This window comes from Tripterygium wilfordii, chromosome 9, assembly GCF_013401445.1.
Source record: "Tripterygium wilfordii isolate XIE 37 chromosome 9, ASM1340144v1, whole genome shotgun sequence".
NCBI lineage: Eukaryota > Viridiplantae > Streptophyta > Magnoliopsida > Celastrales > Celastraceae > Tripterygium > Tripterygium wilfordii.
In genome coordinates, this window is record NC_052240.1 from 9,177,046 (window position 1) to 9,192,364 (window position 15,319).

The 15,319-nt window shown below is 35.6% G+C and overlaps 1 protein-coding gene across 3 annotated transcripts; it reads right to left on the reverse strand.

Moving 5' to 3' along the window:
- Nucleotides 1-526: 526 nt before the first annotated feature.
- Nucleotides 527-8,259, reverse strand: LOC120006252. 3 transcript variants are annotated; one of them, XM_038856219.1, is made up of 7 exons: nucleotides 7,317-8,255; nucleotides 6,652-6,707; nucleotides 4,045-4,154; nucleotides 3,770-3,929; nucleotides 2,560-2,652; nucleotides 1,627-1,758; nucleotides 527-799 (listed from the first exon to the last, which is right to left on the reverse strand). In XM_038856219.1, the coding sequence occupies exons 1-7, from the start codon at nucleotides 8,026-8,028 to the stop codon at nucleotides 743-745; spliced, it is 1,320 nt and encodes a 439-aa protein (XP_038712147.1). In that variant the 5' UTR covers nucleotides 8,029-8,255; the 3' UTR covers nucleotides 527-742. The 3 variants fall into 3 exon arrangements, 2 of the variants coding, with proteins under 2 accessions (XP_038712147.1, XP_038712148.1); XM_038856220.1 differs by having other exon boundaries at nucleotides 527-802; XR_005469961.1 differs by lacking the exon at nucleotides 527-799 and adding an exon at nucleotides 1,922-2,015 and having other exon boundaries at nucleotides 7,317-8,259.
- Between the last annotated feature and the right edge of the window lie 7,060 nt (nucleotides 8,260-15,319).

Genomic DNA, 15,319 nt, shown 5'->3' on the forward strand with positions numbered 1-15,319 from the left:
AATTTAAAAGAAAGTATTACCATAATCTAGTTGAATATTTAAAAATTTAATTGTATGCAATATTATTAAAATAAACTATATTTTAATGTATAATCCTCTTATATTCAAATTATGTTAAAAGTGTTGATAAAGGAGAATCTTTTTAGGTGTACTTAAATAACCAATATTTCTAATCATCACAAGTTTATATTTAAAACATGTATGCTTTAATTAATTTTCGAAATACAAAAAAGATTAAAAAAATTCAAATATGTTTATGATTAATAAAGTCTAACGTCATATTAATTTACAATTAATTAATAATTTGCCTAGTGATAAAGGATATTTATATTATAATTTAAATAGTGATAAAGAACTATTATACCATAATTTACATATCAATAAAGAGTATTTATAAATGATTGTTAGAAGATTAAAAGCATACAAAATTAAAATATGTTTAAATAGTTATAAATTCCTTTTAGGTGTATTTACAAAACTAAGATTTTTAGTGATTATCAAAACCAAACACTTAATTATTTATATGTAGGTCTCAAATAACCATGTCATTACTTGCAATTGGATTCTCACTCTCATCACAAGATTTGCGAACAAAAATGAGCGCTAAACAACTGTGGAGTGCTTTTCTATAGAGAGACATTATTAAGATTATGAGCTATCATTGGACAAGGAGTTTGCTTCTGGACATGAAAACTATTCGGTTACAGAAGTAGCAAGATAAAAAATAATCATAATTATCCAATCAATTTTCATGTGCATTCGATTTCCATTGCTTGCCAATATCTCTTGCGGAGAGCATCTACTACAAGGAAAAGAAAAGTCACAACATCAGTATATTCACATACAAAACAAACAAATATGTTTACAGTAGTTCTTCAATCAATGGTGCATACTCAACATAAAAGGAACCTCAAAATATACAGAACAAGGACGGCAATTGAGAAAACCTTATAGATAACAATGTGAGGGCCAGAGGAAGAAAATATTTAATGTTAAGAATGGACGAGATGAAGCCACAAAGGTTTGCAACAGCATTTAGAACATAACATTTAACTATGGCACTATAAGTAAGAACTGCAACTGAGAAAGGATGCCAATTACTGCAGGAGTCGAGTGCCATCATAGTTCCATTAACATCTATGAGTTTATAACTAAGATAAGAAGAGGAGGAAAAAGGCCTTAAATGAGAATCGAGCCACAGTGGAGGAAAGAGAAATTTTCTTTCCTTTTCTAAGATGCTGCTAAAACTGTTTTTTGCATGGTAATTAAAATAGTTTTCCTGAAAGAAAATTGAAAAAAAAATAATTAAATAAAAGCTTCATTTTCCATTGGTTTTTGGGCTTTGATAGAACATGCAAACAACTCTCATTCTAGTTTATATGGTCTCAATGGTAACTCATTTCTTTTCCGCAACCAAGTTAGTTGTAAACATGCAGAAAACGTAAACAATTCTAGATTTGTGCCTTTCGAATCTCCTCTTTTACCAGTTTTAGCAGTGGTATTTAGGAAAATATAAATAAAAACAAAGATAGTAGTCTCTTGATCTTAAACATGAGAACAGGTTCCTTGCAATTTAATATTCCTAAACAATAAAATCTGCTAGGGAAAAAAAACATTTGGACGTACCAAACCCAGAGCCTCTGCTGCACTTCTATGACTCTCCTCGCCACAAACCCCAACAATCATATTCATCAGAAATTCCCTCTGCTCTACTTTAAGCTGTTTCTCCAATCCCCGAGCCACCAGCTCCATTTCAGGCTGCAGAAACACACATTCATTGTCGATCACATAAGATCATAAGATGTCAACTAATTTATGCAGAAGGGTTACACAAGAAATTAAACAATTAGAACACAAACAATTATTAACTCACATTCTCACAATAGATGAACCCAGGCATACACAAAAAATTATAACATACCATTATGGAGGCACAAAACGATTCTATATGTCCTCTGTATGGCCCTCCTAGTTGGGAATTCTGGTGGTCATTTATGTTGGTAAAGGTCAAAAAGCTGCTGGCAGAGATGCACATGGATAAATGTGTATGGGCATTAAAATTACTAAATAAACATCAAAAAGCTTCACTACTCGTACCAATCAGAAACCCAGGGTAGGGTCACTGCATGTACTAATAGATGGCAGCCAAGATAAAGTCAGATATAACTTCGGAAATTGGTAGACTAACAAAAATGTATCTACAGACAAGAAGATGGACCAACAAGTATGCTCTGCTCATGCAGAAAAACAATATAAGAGTATTATTAAAAACCTTCTGACATCAGGGCATAATAAAATTGGCAACAACTATAAATACACAGAGACAGAGCGCAGATAATGGAAATTGGCATCAATTAAGAAGAATAGTGTTTTCTTATTACAAACAGAGAAGAGTAGGTAATTTAGCAAACAAGAAGATTCAAAGGAAACTCAACTTTAATAAATTTAATCGCGAGGCAGTAATTAAGCGAAAAGTTGTCATATAGAAATCTATGGAGTGAGGCATCAAATGGAATTTTTGACTTTAAAAAAGCATTAATTGGAAATAACATTACATACAGAGGACTCTTCGGGAGGAAACGTCCGGAGAATAATGCAAATCTTTGAAACTTCTGCCATTGCTTCAGAATGTCTGCCTTGCAATTCCAGAGCCTGTAGCAAGAGGTTTTCATACAAAACATAAACTCGATGGTGAAAAAGATAACAAAATTATTTATTGCATGGGAAAAAGAAGACCTGCGCTTTAGCCGGGCATAAAAAGTAAAAATATAAGACTCCCAATTACTTATTCTTGCTGTCTAACAGTAATATATTTTCTGTATTATTCTATGAGAATTCCAAAGAACTACAAATATACACATTTCAGAATTTGAGGAAACTTGAAGATGTAAGAACTAGTGTTCTTTTAAACAGAAATTCCTCAGATGGTTTTAACAGCATTTGAAATGACATGACCAGCAGAGTACCAGAAACTTTATATTTTAGCTGAAAATTTATGATGTCCATACAGGACAGAATATTTAGAATTTGGGCACTATATTCAAGCTAAAATCTAAGGTGAGAAAGGGGAGGAGTAAATCAATTCGAATAAAAGGCTAACATTCTAGCATTATCAAATTGTGGAAAAGTTGGGAAGATCAGTTGAAAACTCCCTATACAACAGCAAAAGAACAGGATTTTAAGCCAAGAACAACAAATAAATTGAGAATAAAGGATACGGAGACTATAATTAGTGGAAGTCAAAACCAGGTAACCGGGTTCTTTTGAACCACAGTGAAAAGTAACCAAGAAAAACAACTCGGATATTTTTAGGTCTTGACAGAGGTAAGGAAGAACTGGGGTGTAGAGACGGTGCAGAGCTACATGAATCCATAAGAGAAATTAGTTTCTCTAGAGATTGAAGTGCCTACAGTATTTCTCAGGCAGAACAAGATCTAGAGATTTTCCAAAAGCATCACAAGATTTATGCATCCTGCAACGCAATGTTCAAAACTTTTCCAAAATTAATTCAAAAAATGCACCTGGTGCTGTAGCTAATCAAGTAGCTCTAGAAGCATGAGTACAAGCCTGTAAGGAGGGACATGATCTTGCTCATGAAGGTAATGAAATTATCCGCAAGGCACATAGAAGGATTTTAGATCTCTATAAAATTTCAGTATTGAATTATCAATATTGTAAATTGGCAGTGACAAGGTGGAATAGATATTGCAGCTCCTCTGAATGTTACAAAAAAATCATTAACAAAAATTGCACAAGTATGGAATGGTACCCATGCTTGTAGAAAACATGAACGTGTACGTGCAGCAACAGATGCAGAAACCATTCTTGCAGCACGAGTGTTCTCGAGCCCTATGTTTTCAGCAAGGCCGGCAATAAATTGCCTAACATCTTCTCCATCAATCACAACAGAGTTACGGTAACTTGACGCCCTGTGAACTCCAAACAAGTTATGAACTACAACCAAAAGGATTAAAGGAAGCACATAAAAAAAAGCATAAACTACCGAAAGATAACTTTGCTTCATATGGGCCCAACAAACCACACCTGCTGCAGACGTTCAAAACAAAGTTGACAGACGTACGATATAAGGTATAACATGAGTTGGTGGTGTCAATTGAGACCCGCACTCCAGATATCCTGCATATTCGACGCAACTGCTCACCAATACAAGCAAAGAAAAATACAGTGCAACTTTGGGATCAGCTAAAGCAATAACAACAGCAAAATAAAATATTGGACGTCATATACTTTAAGAGAAATTAAAACTAGCGCCAACTCGCTAACTCAAATTCTGGCAGAATGTTTTGTTTACTATGGAAAAGTAACTTGGAGAGAACAGGAAAAAAGGCAAACCAATATATAATAAAGCACATCAATTGACCGTTGACGATCCTTTTCATGAACATAAGCTTTAGCTAGACGATCAGATAGAATCCAAGGGAACAATCAATAAGATGGTAATTTCCTCCCAAGTTTCAGTTTGTAACTTTATGAGATTTTTTATTCAGGAACCAAACATGTGCTGACCCTTTCCATAGCATACATGACATAAGATCAATTTCATCTAAAAATCCTCTCATTGACTATAATATTGCCACTAGACCAATAACAACTCCTGAATAGCCATCCACACTTTTGAACCAAAGGTAGACTAGCTCTTATTAAAAGCACTCTCCCATCTTCCGGTGTACACTATGACTATTCACTTCTCTGTGCCAGTTAAGTTAACATAACTAGGTGACTGGAAGGCAGACAAAATAGGTTTCTGAAGGGTAGGAACACTGAAAGAATGTCATAGTGAATTGGAAAATTGTATAGCAGCCAATAGCACTAGGTCTTCGGATAACGTACTAACAACTTTTCAAGAGAGCTCTCATGTAAATGAGTTAGGAGCTTCACAAACAAAGAAGGCAGCCTTTGGAAACTAATTTTGGAAGCTAAATATGTCTGGAACATGAAAGATGGGTCAGTAAAGCTAGAAATGAAGCATACGAAGTAGGAGTTTGAAGATAGATTAGACAACTTACGAGAGTTGGTCTCATAAGCCTAATCACAGTTCAGAAGATAAGGTCCAGAGGAGAGGAGACAGCAGTGGAAAAAATATGGAAACCCACAAATCAATAAAAGAAAACCTTCTCTAGCGCAACTTCCCAATAAAATTGTCACTGACAATGGAAACTAAACAAGCATCTTACATGCTGACAATCATCATCGCATTTGTGCATCAAAAGAAAGAAGTTAAATGATGCCAATGCCCTCTTACCCATAACTCCTTTACCAGATGTACCACAAATGGATTTACCTCAAAGTACAAGCTACAAATTGACATATTGATCAAAGTTACATGATTTTAAAAGCGTTATGTGCAAAAGAAGGCAGTACAATTTTCCAAGCATAACTGCGGCAGATGACCTTTTCCACTTCGTTACACATAGTTTCTTTCCTCAAAAGAATTTGTGACGGTCCCATGGAAAGAAAAAATAAGATTAAAACTAAGCAAGCCCAAGACATTTTTTTGGAGAAGAATTTTGTTAAAAAGGCACCAAGTAACCAAACGATCACATGAACAAAATAGTTTTTGATAGACATAGTTATGTTGTTAATGGTGTCGATGAGAGGACATTTAATAGCAAGTGGCAACCTACACGAAAAAAATACCTTAACAGTACATCTGGGCTTCATGAAAGAGACTACTTAATTGCCATCTCCCACTTAGCATTTTTAGAGGAGACTATTTGTTGACACCCTTCCCCCACCCCAAAAGAGTAAAATAAGAAATAAAAAACCCAAATATATACTGTGTGTTTTTTTTTTTGTTTGAGAAACCCAAATGCCTAAATCTATGGTATTTCTACAACATTAAAAACAAAGTGCAAGTACACAACAGGGATTATTTAACCAATATTCACCAGTCAGTTGCCTACGACATCACCTTTTAAGAAAGCCCCTCATGAAAAATATTTATTATGTTTAGTGTGTAATATCTTTCTCAAAGTCAAATAAATCCTATTTCCTCCTAAAAGCTAGCAAAACTTCCTCTTCCTCCGCCCTTCCAAGACTTCACCTTCGCATCTCTCTTGTGCAAGTGCCTTTTTATTTTTCCATCTCCTCTTATCAGGTTGACCGACTCCGTATTCTTCTCAATGTGTCTAACTAAAATCTACAAGCATCTCTTTGAACACCTCGGACTAAACATATTGGTTTTAACATGCCCATTATCAAATCATTGTGTGGTTCAGTGAGGTTCTATCATTCTAAATTTTCACTTTACTTCTATAGTTCTATGTCACTGTTGAATTAGCTTATATATTTTAATTAATTTTGAAGTAAAAGCTGTACTTATACCAATTAAAAAAGTAAACATTTTACTGTGACTTTCTAATTTTAATTTAGAAAATTTTCTTCTGCAGGACCGAAAAATTCTTAAGAATTATTTTAGCAGTAAGGTAAAGTCTCATTCAAATTCTCATTTTCGGCCTCAAATTCAGATTATTGCCGTAGGCTCCTAATAAACATGATTCACCAACAACACACACAAGCAATACATGCATGCATGAACTATAGTCTCTTAGAACACCGGTGAAAGAAATTATTAAGTTATTACATTAGCAGCACAATTAGATATTAAAAAAATTAAGAATAAAAACTGACTTGGATTATATCATCCTCCATAATGTCCTTTCCACTCGTTCTACAGTCCATGATAGCTGGAAATCAAATTGATAAGTTGCAACTTGAGAAAAATGCATAATTACAATGTTGGCTGAGGTTTCAGAAATGTGCATCTCTTACCTACAACACAAAAATCAACAGCAAAATCACAAGGAAACCAGAGTCATGAAATGGATGAAAACAAATGCATAAGAGACCATTCAATAGTCACCTGCAACCCACCCTCACTTCGAGTGAAGTCATAAAACAGATACAGGCATGCTGCATACACCCATGGTGACAATGGCCAAAACGGTCAGGGAAGGATGGGGAAACTAACATAAAGACACATGCAAATCCACTAGCAAGAATAACATACTGGGATAAAACTAAGTTCTACGAAAAGGCCTGGGAAGGAAGGGGAGACTCAAAATAAAACATTCACTAACATATGCAAATCTACTAGCAAGAATAACAAAATGGGACAAAACTAAGTTCTTTAAATTATCAGATCCTCCAGAAGAAAATATTGACGAAAATTAGAGAAAGAAAGTTCCAAACTTCCGAATTTGAAAAGGAAGGCTTTTCTACCCAGTACAGACAAAACAACATTTGTAGGATCAAGAAAAAAAAAGAATCGACAGAAACAATTGTAAAAGAAAAACCTCTAATCAATTTGTTGGCTTCCCTCTGATACTCCTCTTTATCAGCCACCATTGCTGGAATCACCACCCGAACCGGCCACCACTTGGGCAACTTCTCTTGGCTCCGAACCTGAATATTTTTCTTCAAAGCCCCGAAATTGTCCATCATTCCGTCCTCTCTCGTCTCCCTGATACTCCTTGCAGCAACAACAACTTCTTTCCCTCCAAGACTCCTATCTCTCCGAACCACAACATCATCACGCCGAGACCCAAATACAAACCGACCCTTAAACCCCAACACTAGCTTAGACAAAACCCTAATCCCCAAAAGCAGAGCAAACCCAATAACTAACATATGACCAGCGAACAGGAGCGTGGATCTACGGCACGAAACGACGACTCGTCGATTGGCGCTATCAATCGTGACGAGGGATAGTAGGTCCTGACAGGCATCTCTGGCGGAGGAGAGATATTGTTGGTACTCTCTCGAGGAAAGGGCGGATATCCGGTCGATGTCGAGGACTAGTTTGAGGTTATTGTTGCTGTCGCCGTCGTCATGTTTAGAGAGTTCTGCGAGTTTATTTGGGGTTTGACGGTGGCGGCGGAGGTGGAGGTGGAGGCGGCGGCGAGACCGACGTCGTGTAGAGAAGGAGCTCCGGATGGGCCATAGTTTGGCAAAGATACACCGGGACGACGAGGAAGGGAAAGAGGGAAATGTGTTCACAGAACTCATTTAGACGTTGTGGTGGCTCTTTTCTGTTCTTTTCCTTTTAGCAAATAGAGATTATGTAATTCAGATTATGAAACTGTCAACTAATCAACTTCCAACCATGGTGTTAAATCCGGACCGGATTGTACCTGTCGGGATCATCACCCGGCCTCAAGTCCGGTCCGGATGTTTTCTTTGGTTTGTTCTTTTTTTTCCGTGTTACAAGTAGGGATGGAAAAAAATCAATTACAATGTATATGACATGTTTACATGTCCGAATGTTAATCCGAATTGATTTCAGACGTACTTAATTGATCAAATCCAGATTGATTTAAATTCGTGTTAGAGTTCGAACAAGTAAACTGGACAAGATTTGTACGTTTTTTTTATATAGAACAGAGTATATATCACAGCAAAAAGGAACAATAGGGCATCAATAAGGATTGCCTAAGGTAAATACATCAAAAGGAAGGTAAAAATTATAGGACAAGTAGATCCATCATAGAAGGGACATAAAAATAAACTAAAACCACATAACAAAATCATATGACCTCCTTACTCCCTCCTTTGCAAGAACGTCTACAATGTCATTTCTTTCCCTTAATATGTGATTTACTACTAACCTTCGTAGCTTAAGTTTGGAAAGGCAGATGGCATCCTGAATGTGATTGTAGTTCCATGGTGATTCTTGAGACTGATTGGCCCATTTGCAAGCATTGGTGGAGTAGGATTCTAGGATAACGTCAGCCTCTAGAAACCTGAGAGAAGAGACCGATAGATCCAACACCTTTTGGATGGCACAAAATTCAGCTTGATTTGAATCACATAAGCCAATGAAACAAGAGAAAATGCATAAGATTAAACCATTTGCATCCCTTAGAACTCCACTAATACCAACCCTTCTTGGTTTACCAAGAGAGGAACCATCCACATTCCATTTTGTTTGGCCATTTGCTGGGGGGATCCACTACAGCTGGTGGGAGATCCTACTTTTATGAAAATTTGACAAACTTGAAATGGTGCATGAAGACCAAGCAAGCTGATAGCTGTGGTAGGGAAAATTTGGAATCAGTCTTGCAATCAAGTGATGTAGCCTTACAAAAACAAGGGATTTTACTTAGAGTCAGTCTGGTTCTTTTCCTCAAAACACTACTTCATTCCTCTTCTTCCAGATAGAACATGTTTGAACCCAAACCCGGGTAGATATCATACGTATAACTTATGTCCAAACTTGGTTTAATTCGAATTGGACAAATTCGGTCATCCGAACCGGACATAGTTTTACCACCCCAAGTTACAAGTCTATACTATAACTATCTAGAAATCCTCAAAGATGTGGATGTACCTATTGGGAATGCATTTGGACTTGGAGCCCGAAGCAACCCATTTGGTCCAAATGTGCTCATATACCTAGAACTAAGATTAAACAGCTCTTGCCTATCACGAATCGTCTGAACTAGTGTTACTGAAATTAGGGATGAAAATGGGCCAATCCACCCACGGGTGGCTTGCGGACGACGCTATTTCGGCTCGGCCTGTAAGCCAAAGGGGCCAAGTTCTGGCCTAAAGATAGGTTCGTTTAGGATTTAGGGTCAAGCCCATGCTCAGGGAAGTCCGGCCCGTAGGCACTAGGGCCTATATATATTATATATATACATATATTTATATTTATATATATATGATATCTATAAATATATTCATATATAAGCCTTCTTAATAGAATTAAGAAACCCAAAACTATACATGCCCAATTTAATTTGAAAGCTCAATCTGTCCATTGCTTAAGCCCTTAATTCCCTAAATCCCTTACCATGGGCTCTAGGCCTCTAGCCTTGTTAATTTCTCCTATACGATTATACAAAACAAAATCTAAATCACGGTCGAGAGAGGAACTAAGCCACTAAGGAACCTTAAATCGCAATCACAGAGAATGGTGAGTGGTGAGTGGCCATGTCGTCACGTAGTTTAGTGCTGACTTGTTTATGTCTGCTGGGAGTTGCGATTTAATTCTTTTTGGAGCCTTGGAGGCTTGCGATTTCCTTCTTCTTGGAGGCTTATGATTTCGACAATAGTGTTACAATTCCCTCTAGTGATTTTTAGTTACTTCCAGGGTTTTTCTTGTGAGTTTTATTTCATGGTGACTGTTGAGGTACTAAGTTCTATTTACTTGCTTGCCATGGTGCCAGTGGTGTTGGAACATGGAGCTTGGGAAGTGGTCTCGACAAATGCTTGTAATTTCAACAGGATTAAACCATGGATATAATACTTAGCAAACTTTGTCTCTTTGGCTCCTTTTTGTATTTGCCTTGTGTCTTATTGATTGACTTGAGGTAATGATATTCTGATTTTTTTATTCTTGGTATGTATTTTTCTTTGCTAATTCAAGTTATTCATTCTAATAATTTTCAACTCATTTTTTGTGCTTTTGAACTAGTTTGGAATTTTTGGAGTTCTGTATTTGAGTGGTTATGGTGGCTTAGAGTTAAATGGCTTTAGAGTTATTGTTGGATATGAAAAAAATTTTACTTAAACAAACATGTCCGTTACACAAAATAAGGATCAATAATTTGATTAGAACATTATATACAATTATATTTCAATCTTTCAGAGCATTATATGCAATGATTTTTACGTAACAAACTATGAAGTATTGTTGTGCTTAATATTTGAATCCATACATTGATATTTCAGGATGGAAGTTGATGGTGTGATTACCCTAGAAATTCAACCCTTGGTTGCCACTATGGATGTGGAGCAAAGGCAACAATAACAACATGAGGAATAGAAAAATGAAGATGAATATGAGGAGGGAGTTGAAGAAGGAGATGAAGGAGGAGGAGGAGATAACAAAAATGATGAAAGTCTAGAGATTGATAAGAAAAGAAAGAGAAGGAAATCCACGGTTTGGGATGAGTTCAATGACGTAAAAGGAACAAACAAAAAGTGCAGTGCAAACATTGCAAGACACAACTTCAAATCAGTGGTGGCACGACATCTCATTTCAGGAGACATTTTTAAAAGGGTGTGTGAGAGGAAGATAAATCAAAAATCTTAAAAGATATTGAGCTACCATTCAAGTAAAATCACTAGTGAGTCATCTCCTCTTCTTCCCTTTAAATATGATTATAAGAAAGTCAAAGATAATATTGCACATTTTATTCGATCTCATGCATAAGCATCCATTCTCTATAGTGGAGCAAGGTGGAATCTTATCATGAAAGATAAACTATTCGACAAAACCAATCGGGACCAAGCTAAACTGTGAACAAGCAATAATCAAACACACAATAAGTAAATATGCAAGAGAGCAAATAGAAGGGATAAAATGGTTTACGTGGTTCAGTTATACTAAGCCTATGTCCATAGGGTTGCTTGAGCATTCCACTAGATGAACGAATCCGAGCTTCTTGTACAACCTCCAAGTTTGCTCAACACAAGCCTTTATAACACCTCTTGGGAGTTTCACAAGAAATCACACCCTTGTTCACTCAAGAATGATCTCACCAAGCTCTCCTCAGTTTATTTTTCATCTCCTCTAAAATCTTACAAAGAAGCTCTCAAAACAAAGAATTTGATAATACTAAAAAACTATCTCAATAGCTAGTCTTACTGTGCTTGTTGTTGTTCTGTCTAATTCTTTAGGTTTGGGCTCCATCTCTTAATCTTAAGAGAGAATGAATCAATTTATTATGTTTATTGCTTTGCTCATCAACTCCAATTAGATCTAGTGGTTGTGATAAAAAACACTTGGATATTTCACGGTTTTTCAACTCTATAGCTAATATATTGAATATTGGTGGAGGATCTTGCAAACGACATGATGCTTTTCTTGAAGCTCAAGCTATAAATGTCTTTAAATCAATAAGTGAGGTAACTTATGATCCGGCGAGGCTTAAATCAAGAAAGTAGTCTAGCTCGTGCTTCTGATATATATTGGGGATCACATTATGCCACTTTGATGAGCTTGATCAATATGTTTGCTTCGGCTTAAACAAGTTCGTGATGATGGCATGGGAGATCAAAATGTTGTAGCACGTGGTTTGCTATTTTTGATACAACTATTTAATTTTATATTCAATCTACACTTAATGAGGAAGGCTCTGTCAATGACAAATGACTTGTCATAAGCATTACAAAGAAAAGATCAAGATATTGTAAATGCTATGATGCTCGTTCAACATTCCAAGAGACGATTATAAATGCTAAGGGAGAATCGATATGATAGTTTTTTTTGGATGAAATTGCATATTTTGTAACAATCATGAAGTTGTTGTTCCAGCAATGGAGGAGTTATATCTAGCTGTAGGTCAATCAAGGTGTAAAAAAGAATTTACCAACTTGCTTTGTTATCAAGTTGAGTTGTTTCATACTGTGATTGATATGCAACTTCAAGAGTTGAATAAGTGTTTTATTGAAGCAAATATTGAGTTACTAGTTTGTGGTACATGTTTGAGTCCAATTGATTCATTTTTTGCTTTCAATAAGCAAAAGCTAATTCGCCTCGCTTCCTTCTGTCCAAATGATTTTTCTCCAACGGAGTGCATTGCCTTTGGTGATGAGCTTGATGTGTATATGTATATATATATGATATGCACAAAGCAATAATGAATTTTTAGGGTTAAGAAGTCTCGATGAGTTGGCTCAGAATTTGGTTTGCAATAAGAGAAGTGGAGTATATCCTTCTCTTTATCGACTTCTCAAATTTGCATTACTTCTATCGATTGCCACAACTACTATAGAGGGGGCATTTTCAGCGATGAAGATCGGAAAGAACTGTCTACGCAATTGAATGGGAGATTAACTTTTAAATGATAGTTTGGTTGTGTATATTGAGAGAAACTTAACGAATTTAGTAATAAATCTATAATTCAACGTTTTCAAAAAATGAAAAAACGTCGTGAGCAGTTGTAAAATGTAGCATAATAAATTATCAATCAAATTTTGTTATTATAACTTTTTTCATATCACTTTTCAATAAATACCCCAAAAAATTTTTCGAGGAAGCTACCCCCGAATCCCCCATCTACATTCCTAGGTCCACCCCTACCTTCATGTAAGAATCCAAAGTTCTGTCCATTCCTTCAGGTTTGCTTCCTCTTTCGTTTCATTTCAATTTCTATGCATCAATGTGTTCTTACTTTGTTAATGACGTGGTATTTCAGAGATCCTAGCTATTCTTAGCAGGATATTGGGAAATCTCATTGCTATTATTCAAACAAGAATGAAACATAAGAAATGCTCATTAGTTGCAAAATTTCAGCTAAGCATAAGAAATGATCATTAGTTTTACGAAAAATTCTATATTTTCAAGTACATTTAGCACCTAGAAGCATATTTCAAGTCAAAACATATATCAAAAGATCATTAGAGGTAGGACATTTGTGGGTGTAAGGTATTACTAATATTTTTCAATTATATGAAACTTCCCTACAACAATTTCGAAATGCATCCTGACAGACTTATTTATCATTGAAAGTCGTGTGTTGCCAGCGTAATGTAAATGGTAAGTGAATTTTTGTTGGAAAAATCCTTATGGCAAATTATTTTGCACTTTTAAAGTACAACATATCAGCAACTCTGTTCATATATTATTGCTTTCTTTATAGGGTAGCAAGCATCATTCTAGGCTTCCATTCTCCCAATAATTGTAAGTAATCTATACTCTTTAAGAAGAGTTCCAAACTAACAAATACAATTTTAGAGTCTTAACTATCCATGCCATATCTGTTGTTGATAATCTTGGCTGAGGAATTAGGAACTTCTTACTTATCATCATGTAACCATGAGAAAAAGTGATTGGTACCTCTTTTTGGGTGAGTTTTGTGGAGTTTTCCTGTTTAGTATTTGTTGTTATTGTTCGGTAAAAGATATGAGGTTTTGGAGATGAAGAGCTAGGAGGATAAGGTCATTGCTTTATGTTATCTTGTTATGGGTTAAGTAATATGCTTGAATGCAATTAAACTTATGCTTCCAGTACATGTTTTCACTTCGATATGCTAGCATGTGATTGCCTAACTAATGTTTCCACTTGGACATGCCCAATTTTTGGCTTTCTCTGGTTAATGTAATTTGATGCTCTCCTCTCACTGTTGCCCTTTCTCTCTTAATCTCTCCCTAATGTGGTTTTTTTGTGTAATAATATATCAAACACTAGTTTTATGGGCTATTGAAAGTTCAGTTAATTGATAAGCCCCAAATTTTTTTCCTTGCTTGTACATTATATTTTTCATATGACAGAATGCATTACAATAATTTTATGAAATGTGCTATCCCTTATTACATGTATGCTTGTTAATAGTTTTCGCTGCCTTAGTATGTTATTGTTACTAGTTTAGGAGATGAGTATGGAAAGGAAATGAAAGTTTGACACAGAAAAATGATTAGTTTAAATGGGATATTCATTTCATGAAAGTTTTTCTTGATATTCTATCTAATTGGAAGAAGGAAAACGTTGGCCTATTGAAGTGGGATAAAGTAGCTGAAGAATTCAAGAAAGTAAGTGGGTTTAACTATACCCCACAAAAATTGAAAATGAAATATGACAACATGAAACATAATTGGCAGTTATTCAATAAGGCTTATGACTGTTGAGACGGGTTTGGGGTTCAATTCTGAATTTGGAAAGGTTGAGGCCACCGAGGACTGGTGGGATACTAGAATTCAAATATTTTTCTTTGTCACTTTTGTAAATATGTATACTAATATAGAGTAATTTTGAAGTTTGTATATAATCATTTATTTGTTACATTCACTGTGCAGAAGAATATTAACTTCAAGAAGTTTAAGAATGGAGGCTTCCCTCTACGAGAGGAGCAGCATAAGTTGTGAGGTGGAAATTCAACCACTGTTGATAACAGTTTTTTGCCAACAATGGTCTTGGAAGATGGTTTCATTGCAACCTTTGGTGTTGATTGCTACATTTCACAACCAGTAGAAGCAAATTATGACAAATTGGTTGATGATATGTCTACTGGTTCATATGTCAAAGAAAGCACACCAACCCCTGGTTCTGCAATTACTGGAGGAAGCCGGAAGAGGGAGAAAGTCAAAGAAAAGATCAAAGATCCTGAATTTGATGAGTTGTGTCAACAATTGAAGTTTACTAGTGAGCAAAAGTATTCTTATTTTGTATCAAAGAAAGAATACTATGATGTGAAGAAAGAATCAATGAAGAAAGTGGATGTGTGCAGCCTGTGCCAATTGTTCAACCTATTCAGTCAGTGATGCCAATGCAGCCAATGCTGCCAATTTATTCATCATATAATGCTTCTGTTAATACCCTAGTGGACATTAATCTTGAAGTGGAAATCCAATT